The 17,507-nt window shown below is 53.4% G+C and overlaps 1 protein-coding gene across 7 annotated transcripts in view; it reads left to right on the top strand.

The window, feature by feature from the left end:
• PTPRS (protein tyrosine phosphatase receptor type S) overlaps nucleotides 1-12,392 on the top strand; it is a gene marked incomplete at both ends in the record, with an annotated part of 62,647 nt that extends 50,255 nt beyond the window's left edge. For 3 of the 7 annotated variants that reach the window (XM_079703710.1, XM_079703708.1, XM_079703707.1), the window contains 14 exons: nucleotides 31-42; nucleotides 222-334; nucleotides 3,149-3,246; nucleotides 3,325-3,448; nucleotides 4,033-4,208; nucleotides 4,288-4,407; nucleotides 7,207-7,361; nucleotides 7,460-7,745; nucleotides 7,969-8,147; nucleotides 8,893-9,019; nucleotides 9,105-9,230; nucleotides 11,128-11,282; nucleotides 11,474-11,609; nucleotides 12,324-12,392. In XM_079703710.1, the coding sequence (XP_079559836.1) occupies nucleotides 31-42; nucleotides 222-334; nucleotides 3,149-3,246; nucleotides 3,325-3,448; nucleotides 4,033-4,208; nucleotides 4,288-4,407; nucleotides 7,207-7,361; nucleotides 7,460-7,745; nucleotides 7,969-8,147; nucleotides 8,893-9,019; nucleotides 9,105-9,230; nucleotides 11,128-11,282; nucleotides 11,474-11,609; nucleotides 12,324-12,392 (1,876 nt within the window). Of the gene's footprint in view, nucleotides 1-30; nucleotides 43-221; nucleotides 335-1,853; nucleotides 1,902-3,148; nucleotides 3,247-3,324; nucleotides 3,449-4,032; nucleotides 4,209-4,287; nucleotides 4,408-7,206; nucleotides 7,362-7,459; nucleotides 7,746-7,968; nucleotides 8,148-8,892; nucleotides 9,020-9,104; nucleotides 9,231-11,127; nucleotides 11,283-11,473; nucleotides 11,610-12,323 lie in introns of all 7 variants that reach the window. The other 4 variants (XM_079703705.1, XM_079703704.1, XM_079703709.1 and 1 more) reach the window with 2 other exon arrangements.
• Nucleotides 12,393-17,507: the final 5,115 nt, after the last annotated feature.

Below are 17,507 nucleotides of genomic sequence, written 5' to 3'. Positions count from 1 at the left end.
CTCGTCACCTATGTCTGTTTTCGGGAGCAGTAAGCCTGACAGGTAAGAACTGGTCCTGCCCTTCGGAGGCCAAGGAAGGGGAACTGGGGTGGCATCGTGCCTGTTGGGTGAGCGGGTGCCTGGCTGCTCCAGCCATTGCACACGTGTCTGGGCGGGGTCGTGGGAACCCCAGTTGCGCGCAGCTGGGTCACATGTTCGCGTGTCTGCTTGCTCCTACAAAGTAAACGCAAGGACTCAGAGCCCCGCACCAAATGCCTACTGAACAATGCCGACCTCGCCCCCCACCACCCCAAGGACCCCGTGGAAATGAGACGCATTAACTTCCAGACGCCAGGTATGTGCTGATCCCAGGTGCCAGGGACGACAGCGACGGGGGAAGGGGAGAGGTAGCATAGGAAGAGAGGAAGCTGCCACCTCGGTGGATCCCGAGGACTGCCCCCACTGAACTGTGCTTGGTACGATTCAGTTCCTAATTCCCAAATTCCTCCGTGGCTCTGGGCTTGGAACTGTCATGGGTTGATTCTGCTTACAACCAACGGAGGCTTTCGAAGAGTTGCATTTAACTGGTGGTTGCTGTCTTCTCTGGGAGCTTAAAGGACATCTTCAGACAAAGACAAAAGCAAAACTTTTCTGAATCCTCATTTCTTCTGGCAGAAAGAGCTCTGCTTCTGTTCACACCTCTAGTCTTAAGGCCACTCGGTGGTGGGTGTTAGGGTTTTTCCCAATCCCCAGGGATGTGCCCCTAGCAAGGTGTAAGAATTCCGCCTCCACCACACTCTGTCTCTCTCCCCTCCATGGCCGCAGATGCTCATGTTCTCCCTGCCTCTTTATAGTTCCCTGTAGGTTAATAGGATTCAGCCGAGTCGCCTGCCATGCTTGGTGGGAGAACTGAATCAGGACCTTGCCCTTGATCACCTTCATGTGCAGTGATCCTCTCATTCCCTCACCTCCTCCCTCTTAACGGGCTCATGCCAGCTGCTTCTCACCAAATAAGGAATTTTTAATTTAACTGATGGCTGCTGTTCTCCTTATGAGCTCACAGCATGGTAACGTCTGTCTCTCTGCTTGCGCCCAGCTCTTCACTTCTTGTCTCTGAACTCGTTCATATTAACTCTTTCCAACCAAATGGAGATTTAAAAACATTTATATTGAACTGATGGCTGCAGTCCTCCTGAAGGGCTCATGCATATAGCCTTGCATGCTATTCCTAATATATTTATTTGTCTCTCTTTTCTGCTGCTGGACTGTCTCATGTTAGTTCCATGTTTATCCAAACAAGGATTTTGATCATTTATTTTAACTGATGGCTGCAGTCCTCCACAAGAGATCATGAAAGGTCTCATGGCACCCCTAATGTACTCCCTTCTCTTTTCTGTCTCTGGACCAGCTTATATCAATTCTGTTTCCATCCAAATGAGGATTTTAAATGTGTATGTTTAAGTGATTGGTGCTGTCCTCCTTAAAGGTCCTGGCATGGGCCCGTATGTCCTTCCCCTGCCCCCAAGTTTCTCCCTCACCATCCTGCCTCTCCTCCAAAATCCCCTCTGCTGACCCCAACAGGGGATCCAAGGCCAGGTCGGTCTGGGGGGACATGTTGATTGATAGAAGAACCTAAAACTTTGGGATCTTTCCGAAGTCACAGCTGAAAATCAGGACTGGCCGATGTCCAGCCGGAGGGATGCACAGCAGCTGCTGTTGGTTCTCTGGTTGGGGCCCAGGCGGCCGTGTGTCCCTCACTTGTTGCTCTGCCCTTTGCGTCTGTCCGCCGGCTGCTGTGCGTGCACCCAGCGAGGGGCGGGGGGAGGTGGCCTCCCCGCGTGTTTTCATTTATTTATTGTTTGCTGTTTCTGCAGATTCAGGCCTCAGCAGCCCCCTCAGGGAGCCGGGGTTTCACTTTGAAAGTTAGTTCCTGTGTCTCTCTGTTCTTAGCTTCCTTTCGCGCCTGTTTGTTTTCATCCTTGGTTTCTCCATCCCGCCTCCTCTCTCTCTGCCCACCTGTCCTGCGCTGGCTTCTCGGCAGGGGGAGGGGGGTGGTCTGCCGGGCCCTGAGGTCACGGGTTGTGACTGTGTGTGTGTGTGTGTGTGTGAGAGAGAGAGAGAGAGAGGGAGAGAGGGAGAGAGGGAGAGGGGGAGAGGGGGGGAGGGGGGGAGAGAGAGAGAGCGAGCGAGCGAGCGCAGGAGTCTAGGCGAGACATGTATGTACATGTAAGTATCGCCCATGTGATAGGGGACCCACCAGTCAAATGGACACCAGCCTCAGACCCCTTAGATGTGGGCTCTGGGGCAGCACCCGGGGTCGCGGGGAACACGCAGGGGCTCAGAACGACAGCTCTTCACCAACTGGCTCAGCACGTCTTTATCGGTTTAACACCAGTGCTTCGGTGCTGGCGCGTAGCTGTCAGCCTCCTTGTAGCTGCAGAGCGAATGTGTGAGCGCATGCGTGGCCACCAGGCCCCAGGAGAGGAGAGGACAGGGGTCTGGCAGGCTCAGATACGGGGAGGAAAGAGCCAGGCCCACCCCACGCCCTCCAGCCACCCTCCCCGGGGGCTCCAAAGATAAGGGACGTCACCATCCCATGTACCAGATGAGAAAATGAGCCTTCAGAGGTCAGGGGTTCGTGGCAGCTGCCCCACCATCCAACACACACATACCCCGTGTCTCCCCTCCCCGGTCACTCAGCTCCACCTGGCAGAGGACTTTTTGGTCCCTCTGATCCCCAAGGGGCCAAAAGGGGTATCGGCCTCCCGCCCCTGCCCCAGGGATGGTATTTCCGAAAGCCCGGCCAGCTGCATCCGCTTCCTCATCTCTGTGTCACTTGCCTGCTTCTTGCCACGAGGCACCAGGAGCTTGAAGTTCTGGGCGGGTTGACCCTCCCCCAGCCCCTGCATCCCCAGCTGGTTGCGGGGGGCACTGGGAGCTGGGGCTCAGCCCAGAGCCGCCGCCTCGTGCTCCCCCCTTCAGCCCCGCAGGCCTGGGGTCCCTGCCCCCGCGGGGGCTGCCCTGAACCTTCCCCTCCCCGCCACTCCCTCTAACTGCAGCTCGTCCATCGCAGACTCACACTGTAGAGCACCCCTCCCCGCCCTCCCCGCCGGCCCCCGGGCTGGCCCCCGAGTGACCGGCCACGCTGTTGGGTCTTCTCTTCCTGCAGGCATGCTCAGCCACCCACCCATCCCCATCGCGGACATGGCGGAGCACACGGAACGCCTCAAGGCCAACGATAGCCTCAAGCTCTCCCAGGAGTACGAGGTGAGCTGGCCCCCACCTCCCACTCTCCCGGGCCCACAGACACCCACCCTGACACCCCCTGCCTCCCCTTCCCCGCAGTCCATCGATCCGGGCCAGCAGTTCACGTGGGAGCACTCCAACCTGGAAGTGAACAAGCCCAAAAACCGCTATGCCAACGTCATCGCCTATGACCACTCTCGTGTCATCCTCCAGCCCATTGAAGGTAGCACGCGGGGCCCCAGGCTCCATCATGCCCAGCCTCGTTCCACAGAGAGCGCATAGACCCCATGCCTCCTCTTGGCCACGGGGCCAGGCCAGAGTGGACTAGCTAGGAGACAGGTGGGGAGACTGAGGCCTGGTCCAACGCTAGCCAGAAGCCACTGGGAAGTTTTAGATATGTATTTAACTGATGGCCACTGTCCATTACATATTTCCATCTATTCCTCTACGTCAGTGACGCTCATCAGGGCAGTTCCACCACTCGGGACATTTGGCAATGTCTGGGGATGTTTTTGTTGTCACGGCTTAGAGGAAGGGGGTGTTAGTGGTATCTAGGGTATAGAGGCCAGGAATGCTGCTCAATAACTTGCAATGCACAGGACAGCCCCCAGCATAGAATGATGTGGCCCCAAATGGCTATAGTGTTGAGGTGGAGAAACCATGAAGTACATGCCGCACGATTTCCTTGGGGACAGATTGGGACAGTCCAGGAGGGCTTCCAGTAAGTGGGAAGTGGTGGACCAGGTGGAACCAGCCTAGGAGGACAGAGTGGCCCCACTGATCTCTGGCTTCTCACCCCGGCCGTAGGCATCGTGGGCAGCGATTATATCAACGCCAACTACGTGGATGGCTATCGGCGGCAGAATGCATACATTGCCACGCAGGGGCCGCTGCCCGAGACCTTCGGTGACTTCTGGCGTATGGTGTGGGAGCAGCGCTCCGCTACCATCGTTATGATGACACGGCTAGAGGAGAAATCACGGGTGAGGCCTGGACCCTGTGGCCCCCAAGCCCTCAGTCGGCTCCGGCCCACACTCACCTCTGTTCTCTTACCTGGTACAGATCAAATGTGATCAGTACTGGCCCAACAGGGGCACGGAGACCTATGGCTTCATCCAGGTCACCCTGCTGGACACCATCGAGCTGGCCACATTCTGCGTGCGGACGTTCTCCCTGCACAAGGTGGGGCCCAGGCCGGGACTGGGGGCTCTGGGGAGGGGGTGATGGGGGTGGAGGAGGAAGACAAGCTTCTGCCCTGGGAGCTCCCCATGGGACAGAGAGGAAACCATGTTGACCCAGGCTGACCACATTCTCGGGTGGCCCACTTCATGGATGGGGACATTGAGACTCAGAGGGGAACAGCTCTTGTCTCCAGCCACAGCAGGAGGACAAACCAGCAGAATCCTCCTTAGCAAGGAACCTGCTGTCCCCTTGCCATCAGTCATCCTGCCCCACCCACCAGGTCTTCCTTGCTCTCTGGCCTCACCCACCCTGGGTTTATGGCAGATTCCTGGCAGGGTCTTGGCCATGCACTCAAGGGGCTTCCAGTCTTGGATGGAAGACACAGTGGGCAGTCGAGACTGGGGCAGGGGGAGTCTTTAGATATGTATTTAACTGATGGCTGCTGTGCATAACATGGTTCCGTGTGCCCTTGTACATCAGTGGTTTTCAGTTGGGACATTTTGCCATTCAGGGGACATTTGGCAATGTCTGGGGGCACTTTTAAAAAAATTTTTTATTGAAGTGTAGCTCATTTACAGTGTATTAATTTCTGCTGTACAGCAAAGTGATTCAGTTATACATAAATATACATTCTTTTTCATATTCTTTTCCATTATGGTTTATCACAGGACATTGAATATAGTTCCCTGTGCTATATAGTAGGACCTTATTTATTCATTCTGTATATAAGAACTTATATCTGCTGACTCCAACCTCCCACTCCTTCCCTCCCCCAACCCCCTCCCCCTTGGCAACCACAAGTCTGTTCTGTATGTCCGTGAGTGTGTTTCTGTTTTGTAGATAGGTTCATTTGTGTCATTAGATTCTGCATATAAGTGATATTATATGGTATTTGTCATTTTCTTTCTGACTTCACTTAGTATGGTAATCTCTAATTGCATCCATGTTGCTACAAGTGGCCTTATTTTGTTCTTTTTTATGGCTGAGTCGTATTCCATTGTATATATGTGCTACATATTCTTTATCCATTCATCTGTCAATGGACATATAGGTTGTTTCCATGTCTTGGCTATTGTGAATAGTGGTGCTATGAACATAGAAGTGCATGTATCTTTTTGAATTGGGGTTTTGTCTGGATATATGCCCAGGAGTGGGATTGCAGGATCATATGGTAGCTCTGTTTTTAGTTTTCTGAGGAACCTCCATATTGTTTTCCACAGTAGCTGCACGAATTTACATTCCCACCAGCAGTGTAGGAGGGTTCCCTTCTCTCCACACCCTCTCTAGCATTTGGTATTTGTGGAGTTTTCTAATGATGGTCATTCCGACCTGTGTGAGGTGGTACCTCATTGTAGTTTTGATTTGCATTTCTCTAATAATTAGCGATGTTGAGCATCTTTTCATGTGCCTATTGGCCATTTGTATTTCTTTGGAGAAATGTCTATTTAGGTCTTCTGCCCATTTTTCCATTGGGTTGTTTGTTTTTCTCGTCGTTGAGTTGTATGAGCTGTCTGTGTATTTTGGAAATTAAGCCCTTGTCGGTCGCATTGTTTGCAGATATTTTTTGTACGTTGTCTTTTTGTTTATGGTTTCCTTTGCTGTGCAAAGGTTTGTAAGTTTAATTAGGGTTCCATTTGTTTATTTTTGTTTTTATTTCTAGTGCCTTGGGAGACAGGGGACACTTTTTAGAGTCATGCTGGGGAGTGGAGGTGCTCCTGGCACCACAGTGTTCCCCTGGCCACCAGCCAGGGCCTCTCAACATTAAGCATACATCTGGCCCAGGTGCCAGAAGATGGTCAACGGACACGAGGGAGTATGGATTTTCAGTTGATTCACACCTGAAGCACACACTGTGTGTCAGACCCTTACCTGGGCATCAGGACACCCAAAGTGTCCTGTTCTCATGGGACTTACAGTCTAGTGGACAAGACACAGACAATAAATATGTAAAATGACAGGAAATCTTACACATAAAACAGGGAAGAATAGAATGGGTAGTGGAGGACCTAGAGTTGGTGAGGAAGGGAGGAGATCTGGGGTAACAGCATTCCAGGCAGAGGGCACAGCCTGTGCAAAGGCCCTCGGGCCGGACCATGCCGGGTGTGCTGGAGGAACAGCCAGGAGTCCTGTGTGTCTGGAGCAGAGTGAGCGAGGGGGAGAGAGGGAGGAGGGGAGGGCGGGGAGGGGACGGGGCAGGTCGTGCAGGACTCTGTGGGCTGCAGGGGAGACTTGGGCTTTTACCACCAGGGAGGGCTGTGGGCAGAGGAAGCAGAGGAGGGGTGGGACCTGACTTGGGTGCTCACCAGTGCCCTCTGTCTGCTGAGGGGGGAATAGACTGCGGTGGGGATGCCGGGGGACCAGGGTGACTGCTTTGGTCTGGATGGATGATGATGGGGCTGGACCCGGGTGGTCACCATGGAGGGGGCAAGTGAGAAGTGGGTGGGCTTGGGGTAGACTTTGAAGGCAGAGCTGACGGTGCTGACTGATGTCTTGGATGTGGGAAGGCAGGGGAGGGGAGTCAAGGGCGACTCCTAAATTCCAGCCTGAGTGCATGGAAGGATGGCACCACCATCAGCTGAGATGGGGGGAAAGGGTTTGGGGAGAAAGTGGAGGGCACAGTGCTGGCCACGTTGAGCATGAGATGCCAGTGAAACTCCCAGGTAGACACACCCCCAAGCCCCGGGGCAGCTGGGCACCTGAGTCAGGCATTCAGAGTAGTGGTGGTCTGGAGGCGTGAACGTGGCCCCCAGCATGTGGGTGGTGGGCTGCGGTGACTGGCGGTGTCCCTTTGGCCCCCAGAACGGCTCCAGCGAGAAACGGGAAGTCCGGCAGTTCCAGTTCACGGCGTGGCCGGACCATGGGGTGCCCGAGTACCCGACGCCATTCCTGGCTTTCCTGCGGAGAGTCAAGACCTGCAACCCGCCGGACGCGGGCCCCATCGTGGTCCACTGCAGGTACCCCTGTCCCAGTCCCCGGCTGCCCGCTGCGCCCCGCCGCACCTACCCCACCCCCTTGCCCGGGGGGCCCCTGATGACCCTGCCTGTCTCCGCAGCGCTGGCGTGGGCCGCACGGGCTGCTTCATTGTCATCGATGCCATGCTTGAGCGGATCAAGCCAGAGAAGACGGTGGACGTGTATGGCCACGTGACGCTCATGCGGTCCCAGCGCAACTACATGGTGCAGACTGAGGACCAGTACAGCTTCATCCACGAGGCCCTGCTGGAGGCCGTGGGCTGCGGCAACACAGAGGTGCCTGCCCGCAGCCTCTACGCCTACATCCAGAAGCTGACCCAGGTGGAGCCCGGCGAGCACATCACCGGCATGGAACTTGAGTTCAAGGTGGCCTGGGGGGTAGAGGTTGCTGTGGGCCGGCTGGGGGAGGGGGCTGAGCGGGAGACCAGAGTTAAGGGGACCAGAGGGTGGGGGGATTGGTGTTCCCCTGCCTGCCAGGCCCCTGTTAGCGCCCTGGCTGAAAACACACAGCCCATCCCATCCCTGGGGAAAGCAGGTTCCCAGCCGGAGGCTGTCCTGATGGTGGCCCCCTGTCCCCTCATCCCCACAGCGGCTGGCCAACTCCAAAGCCCACACATCCCGCTTCATCAGTGCCAATCTGCCTTGTAACAAGTTCAAGAACCGCCTGGTCAACATCATGCCCTACGAGAGCACACGGGTCTGTCTGCAGCCCATCCGGGGCGTGGAGGGCTCCGACTACATTAACGCCAGCTTCATTGATGGCTACAGGTACCTGCCCCTGGCCACTGCAGGGGCCCTGGCCTTTGCTGGGCGATGCTAAGGCTCCAGGAAGGTCCCAGCCCTGCCCTCGGGGGGCCTCCAGTCTTGCATGGGAGAGAGCTAGACAGACCTTGCCCGTCTCAGTCACAGCTGAGGTGGAGGGAATCTTTAGACATCTATTTAAGTGATGGCTGCTGTCCGTAACATGGTTCTATCTCTCCTTCTCTATCAGAGGTTCTCAATCTGGGCAATTCTGCCACCCAGGGGAAATCTGACAGCATCTAGGGACGTTTGGATGGTCATAACGGGAGTGAGGGAGGAGGATTACTGCTGGCATCTAGTGGGCAGAAGCCAGGGATGCTGCCCAGCACCCCAGGGTACACAGAGCACGGCCCCGTCACAGAGAATCATCCAGTCCCGAATGGCAGTAGTGCCGAGGTTGAGAAACCCTGGCCAAGGGGGGCTGTTCCAAGGAGGGGGTACTGCCTATGCACAGCCCTAGGGAGAGCTTGGCCTGTGCAAACAACGGAAATTAGTTTAATGGTACTTGAGTGCGGGCAGAGGAGGAAGGCAGGACAGACAGGTCAGCAGACGGTCCTGCAGCCTCCTGGAGAAGTGGGAATCTATTCTCAGGCTGATGGTTTATCCATGTGGAAAACGGGATTATTTGGAGGGTTGAACCAGACAGGGAGGGAGATGATGCCTGGGCCGGGGGTTTCCCCGTGGCCCTGGGCTCACACACCGCGCCCCGCAGGCAGCAGAAGGCCTACATCGCCACACAGGGGCCGCTGGCGGAAACCACAGAGGACTTCTGGCGCATGCTCTGGGAGAACAACTCAACCATCGTGGTGATGCTGACCAAGCTGCGGGAGATGGGCCGGGTGAGCCAGGGGCCACGGGGGGAGGGGCAGGGGCCGGGCCAGTGGCGGGGGGCAGGGCTGACCACGGTGGCCACCTCCCCAACAGGAGAAGTGTCACCAGTACTGGCCGGCCGAGCGCTCCGCCCGCTACCAGTACTTCGTGGTAGATCCGATGGCGGAATACAACATGCCTCAGTACATCCTGCGGGAGTTCAAGGTCACAGACGCCAGGGTGAGTTTGGGGTCGGAGAGCTGGGAAGGACCAGAACCCCAGGCGGGACCCTACAGGCTGCTCACCGTTCCGCTAGTGGCCTGGAGAGGGCTTCCCTAGTTGGGGGTAGAAGCAAAGGCCCAGGGGAAGGAGAAGCCCCCAGGGCTGGTTGGAAGAGGAGTGACTTGGCCAGTTGGACAGTCACTCCCACCACCAAGTGGGGGGAAGAGAGGGCCTTGACCCCATGGCCTCCCCGTTGGAGCATGCGTCACACCACTCACTAGGGAACACGGCCCAAGGCCATCGTGTTAAAGGGAGTGAGTGGGGCGTTTCCCCGGAAGCAACAACCCATGGAGGGTAGTAGCGTTAGAGGGCTGAAAGCGGGCTGGGGGAGAGATAATGGATTGATGGTGCCGGGTGGTGGTTGACGGAGCCGTAAAGGGAAAAAAGCGGAGAATCCACGGGTGGCATGATGGGGCGTGGGAATGTCAGTCAGGATGTTGCCAGTGGATGGCAAAGCCTGATGGATAAAGAGCATCATTAGTCATCATGTGTGGGGAGTGCAAGATGGCGCCGTTGGATTGGTGGAATGGGGGGATTGGAGAATCAGTGGAAGATGCTGCTGTTGGGTGGTAGTGGAGGAGGGTGGTAAACAACGATGGTGTTGGACAGGAGGAAGGTGGGACTGGAGATTGGAACATATAGATAACAGGATGGAGAATGCCAACAGAACATGGTACTGCGGGTTAGTGAAGGGTGATGTGTTATCAGCAACGGGTGGAGGAAGATGAGATTGGAGAGGGCAGATGTCTGGCCAGTGGCGGATGGAGACGATCAGTGGGAAATGACTGGAGAGAGTAAAGAATGACAAGCATTCAGCGATCAGTGGTAGTAGACAGTGCTGTTGATGGTATAAGGTAGAGGAAGGTGGGGTTGGAGGAAGGAAGCGTTAAGTGGTGGAGGATGGAGACCATCAGGGTAAGACGGCATCACTGGGTGGCACCATTTTGATGTAGAGACCGTGACTGGGAAGAGGTAGATGATGAGTAAAGGAGGGCGGTGAACGTCAGTGGAAGATGGTCCTTAGAGGGGGGGAGTGCTGAATTACCAGGGACGGATCATGGAAGATGGTACCATTGGGTCGTGATGAATGGAAGGTGGCAGAGAGCCATGATGTTGGATGGCCCTGCTGGGTCGTGGGAAGATGGGATGGGCGAGAAGGATGGTTGAGTGGTAGGGATGGAGTACGTCAGTGGGAGGCGGCATCATGGGATGCTCAAGGACTGTGAGTTACCCGCAGTGGATGGTGAAAGTTAGGAGGTAACGGTGTTGGGTAGCGCAGGTGGAAGGTGAGCTTCCAGTGGTGGCTGGTGGAAGATGGCGCCGTGGGGTGGTGACGGATAGTAGATGATGGCGCTGGTGGGTGGTCGAAGACAATGGGCAGTCAGTGGTGGGGGATGGAAGATGGCATCACTGGAAGGTGAGGGTACGGGTCAGTGCTCTTGTACTCTGAGATGGTGCAGAGTGGAGGATGCCAGGGAGCTGGAGAATGGGACCAAGAAGGGCAGATGTTGGGTGCACTCTGGGACGGCACAGGATGGAAGATGGCGGACAGCAGTGGTGGATGGTATTGGAGCTGTGCAAAGAGAAGTTGGGGGGTGGGGGGTGAACGATGGCCATATGAGGTGGTGTCACGGGGTGGTGAAGTTAGAGGATGGTGAGGAGGATGAACATGGCATCCTTGGGTGGTGAAGACGACATTGGAGCATCTCAGTGAAAGATGGTGCCATTAGACAGTGTAGGACAAGGCGGAAAATGGGGTGGAGGATGGGACTTTGGCAAGGGTGGGAAAACAACCATGACCGCCACTGACCTTGATAACAAGACTGGGCTCTCTGTCTCTCTCTCTCTGTTCCAGGATGGACAGTCCCGGACTGTCCGGCAGTTCCAATTCACGGACTGGCCGGAACAGGGCGTGCCCAAGTCGGGGGAGGGCTTCATAGACTTCATCGGCCAAGTGCACAAGACCAAGGAACAGTTTGGCCAGGACGGCCCCATCTCTGTCCACTGCAGGTGAGCTGCTCCCCGAGCCCTGGCCCATGGCCCGGCTAGGGAAACCGAGGCCTCATGAGGACGGCCTCAGGCAGTCCCGTTTGGGCTCTTTCCATCCCTGGGACGCATCAGAGCAGGAGGGATGGGAGTCGGGCAGTTAGGTCAGGCTCCCCCAAGCACCCACCCCTGAACTCCCACACTGTCCCCAACAGTGCCGGCGTGGGCAGGACGGGTGTCTTCATCACGCTCAGCATCGTGCTGGAGCGGATGCGGTACGAAGGCGTGGTGGACATCTTCCAGACCGTGAAGATGCTGCGGACCCAGAGGCCAGCCATGGTGCAGATGGAGGTGAGGGCGGGACGGGAGGCGGCGGCCGGGCCCCATGCCGGTGCTGGCCCAGGCCTCTGTTTTCTCCCCTGTGAGATGAGCACAGCCACCCTCCACTCTCTGGGTGCTTGTGGGTGGAAGGTCCTCAGCCCCTCCTGCTTTGGGCTGACCCAAGAGTAAGCTGAAGGCCAGAGCTGAGAAGCGTCCCTTGGAGTGGGCAGGGATGCGTCCATCCCGGCCCCAGAGTCACAGCAAGGTCAGGCTCAGGCCCGGCACGGGCCGCAAATCCTGAAGTGAGGCCCAGAGCAGGGAGGGACTTCCTGCCATCGAGTTCACATGGGACATTTTAACAATGTCCTCCAGGGACTTCCGTGGCGGTCCAGTGGTTAAGACTGCGCTCCCAATGCAGGGAATATGGGTTGGATCCCTGGTTGGGGAACTAAGATCCCACATGCCGTGCGGCACTGCCAAAAAAAAATTAAAAGCAAAAGAAAAACCAATGTCCTCCAAACTCTCCCGTCTCTGGGGAGACAGAGCTGGAGTGGCAGCCTGCCAGCCCCCAGGGGAGTGTCGCAGGGCATGGCCAAGCAGCCACGGCCTAAGAGATGACGAGGCAGATGAGGAGGGGAGACCCCAGCGAAGGCGCAGGCTGCTCTGGGGGTCCCGGGGAGCCCTGGGAGGCTTCAGAGCAGGAGAGGCGCTGACAGACGCCCACCCCTCCCCTCCCCCACGCAGGACGAGTACCAGTTCTGCTACCAGGCGGCTCTGGAGTACCTCGGGAGCTTTGACCACTATGCAACCTAGAGCCTTGTCGGCCCGGCCCGACTCCACCGGCCCCGATGCCTCCCGTGCCGGGCGGGCCCCGAGGCCTGGACCCCGGCGGCCGGGGCAGGAGGCGGCGGCCGCGTTTCTGCAGGGTCCCAAACCCCCGCGTGGCCCCAGCCACCCCCCTGGACCGGCCGCCGCCTTCGCTACTCGGCACATTCCTCATTTCCTTCCAGAACAAGATTCCAAAACGAGAGATTCCGGGGTGGGGGGAGGGGGGAGGCGGTGAGCAAACGGTGGGGGGTTCTTCCCCAGAACCGGAGGATGGCGGGGGCTGTGAACTTGGCCCTCGTCCTTCCCCGGGGAGCCTTCCTGCCCCACAGCCTGGAGGGCGCCGGGGATGGGGACCCGATGCAGCTCTCTTTCGAACGCAGTGTAACTATCCAGTGACATTTCCTGTTTTTTTAAATAGTGTATTTTTTTTTCTTTTTTTTTTTTTAAAAGAAGAAACAAACGGGGGGAAAAAAAAGAAGACTTGACAGTCAACGAATTTAAAACGAAAAACTTGGCTTATTCCTATTCTGTTCACAGACAGTCTATTTTTTCACTGTAGCAGCCGTTCTTGTGTGCCAGCTGTGTTGGCAGGCGTGCGTGGGCTTAGGCTTGCCCCTGTGGCTTGCTTTTTTTTTTTTTTTTCCTACCATCTAAAGGTGTGCCTCACTCAAGAATAGGACCTTTTGCTCCTGGTTTTTCTTTTTTTTTTTTTTTTTTTTTTGCTTCTTTTATAATGAAATTCTCAGACATATCCAGGAGGGTGAGGGTGGGGAGCAGGGGGACTCAGGCCCACCAGCGTCAGGTCTCGAGCCCACGGGCTGGGCGCTGCCACAGAGGAGATGGCAGCGACCCCCTCCCCGCAGCCTCAGCCCCCATCCCCCGGTCTCCCACCCTGAGGAGAAGGACTGAACAAAACAGGAGGTTCTCACTTCTTCAGGGAGAGAGAGGCCATGTGCTGCCCCAGATCAGGGACCCTTTCCGCCCCCTGGGACCATGGGGCAAGTTTTGGGGCAGAAGGATGGGATTCCCCACCCCCACCCCCACCCCCACCCCCACCCCTGAGCAAGTAAGTTTTTCTCTTTGTACAAGAGCAGATCTGCCGTTGCTTTCAACACTGTTTATTCAAACGGAAGCAGCTGGGTGGTTTTCCCACCTCTGTGTATGTAGATAAATCGACTTTGTATTAAAGGAAGATCGTCTGACCCCGGCCAGTGGTGGAGTCTTTGTCAAGCCCCCACCTCGTCTACCCCATCTCCCTGGGGCAGCCGGGGGCCTGGAGAGCTTGAACGCAAACCCCAAGCCCTGGCCCTGCAGGGGCTGCCGCATTGATAATAGTTACTCTTGTTGATAACTGTGACCACCACTGAGCATCTACCGTGGGCCAGCCCTCTGAGGTGGGAGTCAACCCAATTTATAGATGAGGAAACAGAGGGCAGGTGCCAATGCAAAGTCACACGGTGGTTTGAAGTGGACCTGGGATTCATACCCCAGCCAGTCTCATCCACAGCCCACAGAACGGTGAGTGATAAAGCTGAGTTCACGGAGGGAAGAATTGGGTTGGGAGCACTATTCTTCCCCACGCTGTAGGGCACCCAGTGAGTGGACCCTACTCCGAGCCAGAGTCAGACCCTGGAGGATGGAGGGTGAGCCATTCTGGGTCTACACCCATGCTTGGGTCCCTTCCCCATCTGGCTTAAGACCCTGAGATGGATGAAAGATTCCCCCTGTTCTCACAGAGATGCTCCAGGGATGAGAAGAGGGTCTTAGGGAAGGGGCCCAGCCTAGGAAAGAGTGGGGTCATCCCTTTTAGAAGCAATCAGATCCGGTAGTCAGTAAGTAAATAAATCAAAAAAGTGATCACCACCAGTAATAAGCTTAGTCAAATAGATTTACCAAACCCTATATCCCCACCCCTAAAATTCTCAAACACATATGGAACATTTATAAAAATCAGCATTAATAAAAACCAGCAGTGGAGATGTTCATAAATTTCAAGAAACAAATATTAGATAAGATAACCTGATCTTGGCCCCAGGATTAGACTCTGTAATAGTTAGACTCCCCTGAAAAGGCCTACAATAAGAAATTTTAAAAACATGTTTCTAAATGAGGCATGAGTTAAGGAATCAACATAGAAATTACAAATTTTTGAAACTGAACAATTCAGATAGTACATTATGTAGTGAAACCTGTGGGATGCAGCCAAAGGGATACCCAGAGGAAAACATAGCCTTGAACATGTTGATAAGAAAACAAATTCTGAGAACAAGTCAACTTTTAAAATATATGAACCAAACTTTCAGTTCAAGTAACTCTAATTGGGCATGATGGAGGTTCTTCTGTATTAACAGAATTAAAAACCTTTTTTTAAAAACAGCATAATAGATAAGTCTCAGGCAAGTACAGTCAAGAAAAGAGAGCATCCAAATCCAGGAAAAGGGGGGAAAACATTAACCACAGATTGAGGCTTTTTTTAAATTGTGAGATGAGTATCAGGGGAGACAAGCAGGAAAGACAGTAGAGAGGGAGGGATAGTGGGAGTGATAGCAGAGCTGACATGGGGAAAAAGTCCCTCACTCCCCCCTTGTGGGATGGTGGGAAGAGCGGGCAGTAAAGAGAGGAAGGTGAAGAAATAGCATGTAAAGGACTACATCTAGTAGCCTCTGAGTTCTGAATTCAAGAAGTAGTGGAGGGGTCCTCCTCTTAGTAATAGACTGGGGGACCAAAGGGATAGAAAAGTCAGAGTCTAACCCAAGCCTGGTCCTACCTAAATTATCCAAGACTTTATCAACAGGCTTCTCTGCCCATAGGACTTCCACTCAGTCCTCAAAGCCCAGTACTAAAAGCTCCTCGAAGAAGGCATCTCTTATTTCCCTTCTCTGTTTCACTCAAGCTCACTGAGGCTAAGGTGTCTGAATAGGATCTGCCTTGCCCTCCTTGAATGTGTGACCCTTAGCTCTGAGGTTCCTCCCTTGAGATGCTCATGGCTATAGTTGGGGTAAGTGGTGGCAGACAGGGATTTATCTGACGAATTCCTGGAACAAGAAGGCCCTGAGGAATTGCTTCAACCCACTAACAGGAACACCAAGACTCTTAAGCATCTCCAGTTGCCTTGACCCTCCATAGGATTCCATAACATGCATCCCCCATTTATTGAGCACTTACTATATGCTTAGCTCGTACAATCTCAATCCTTCTGACAATGCACCAATGGACAGGTGGGAAAACTGAGGCTCAAAGGAGCCAGGTTTCTTACCCAAGATCACACAGATGGTAAGTAGTGGAATCTGGACGTGGGCCCAGATCTGGCCCGTTCCCACGGTGATAGAAAGTTCACGACATCTAGGAGCTCCTCCAGACCACAGTCAGCATCAGCACCAAGCTGAGAGGGACAGGGTCCTAAAACAGAGCCCCACCTCCCATCAGCAAAGACCTATGAGGGGCCAAAGCATTCTAGTGCTCTGGAAAGTGCAAATACCCTAAATACACACTTTGTCCATAACTAATAACATCACTTTGAAATGTTTAAAACTAAAATACCCATGAGGAGAAATGAACAGGACTACAATGATGCTGGATGCTGAAGCTAACTCAGAAATGGAAAGACCAAACTGACAAAATAATAAGGATCTTGAGGAGATGAATAATTCAATAGCAAACGTGAGCAAATAGATATGTACAGGACTGTGTGCCCAACAAATAAAGAATGTATGTTCTGTCCAAACACTAAGAGCCCATCGCCAAAAAAAGGACCATGAATTAGACCATAAAAAAAAAAAAAAAGTTCAGGCTTCACTCACTAGCCACCATGCAATAAAATTATAAATCAGTGATGACATGTAGCTCCTCAAATTTACACAGGTGGAAGTGTTAAATGAGTTAAAGATAAGCCATATGTAAATTACAAAGCATTTAGAACGGAATAAGACAACTGCAAATTAAAACCTTTGGGATGTAACCAAAAATGTACTCAGAGGTAAATTCAAAGTTGTAAGTGCATTTATGGAGGGAGGGAGATCACTGCATATAAATGAAATATGTAGTCAAAGTACTCAGGGAAAATACGTAGCCTTATATGAATTTATGAGGAAAATAACTGAAAATAAACTAGTTAAGCTTTCAACTCAAGCACCCACAAAAGGACAAATAAACCCAAGGAAAGTCAAGGGAAAACATTAAGAAAATCTGAAATTAATGAAATGGGAAACTACAGTAACAATAACAAAATAATATAAAAAGCTGGATCTTTGGAAACACCCATAAAAGAGGAAAACCTTTGGCAAGAAGACAGCACAAATGTTAAGGATGACAGAGGAACCAACAGTTCTTACAAGGGAAATATTTTAAAGGATGAGCATATACTACATATATACAACTTTATACCACTAACTGTATAAATGATAAAATTGGAAAAAATCTAAGAAAACCAAGTCATTAAAAAGTGAATAACCTTCAAGAACATGGAAGTGATGGTGAAAGATCTAGCCGCTGTACCAGGCACCTTCCCAGATGGTTTTCCAGGTGAGTTTTGCCAAATCTTCAAGAAAAAGATGATTTGAATCTTTTATAAGCTATGTCAGCTTACAGAGGGAAAAAAAGAGATAGTACTCAAACTGTACAGGACAAGCCAAGAAAAAAAAATCTATCCCACTCATGTGCCTAGATTCAAAAAAGCTAAGAAAATACTAGCAATGCAAATCTAGCATCTCTTCAAAAGAACAGGATGTTATGACTCAATAGGGAAGGATTTATGGAATGCAAGGATGGTTTAACATTAGAAAGACCACTCAGGGTTTCCCTGGTGGCACAGTGGTTGAGAGTCCGCCTGCAGATGCAGGGGACACGGGTTCATGCCCCGGTCCGGGAAGATCCCACATGCCGCCGAGCAGCTGGGCCCGTGAGCCATGGCCGCTGAGCCTGCGCGTCCGGAGCCTGTGCTCCGCAACGGGAGAGGCCACAACAGTGAAAGGCCCACATACCGCCAAAAAAAAAAAAAAAAAGCCCACTCAAATTAAAGTTAGAATAAATTGCTACCTTGGAGAGCAAATTGACAGTATCTAGTAAGCTGAAAATGTACATAATCTTTAGACTTAACAATTC

Source organism: Hyperoodon ampullatus (assembly GCF_949752795.1).
Source record: "Hyperoodon ampullatus genome assembly, chromosome: 4".
Classification (NCBI taxonomy): domain Eukaryota; kingdom Metazoa; phylum Chordata; class Mammalia; order Artiodactyla; family Ziphiidae; genus Hyperoodon; species Hyperoodon ampullatus.
Note: the sequence above shows the minus strand (reverse complement) of the source record. Positions and strands in the feature narration are given on the sequence as shown.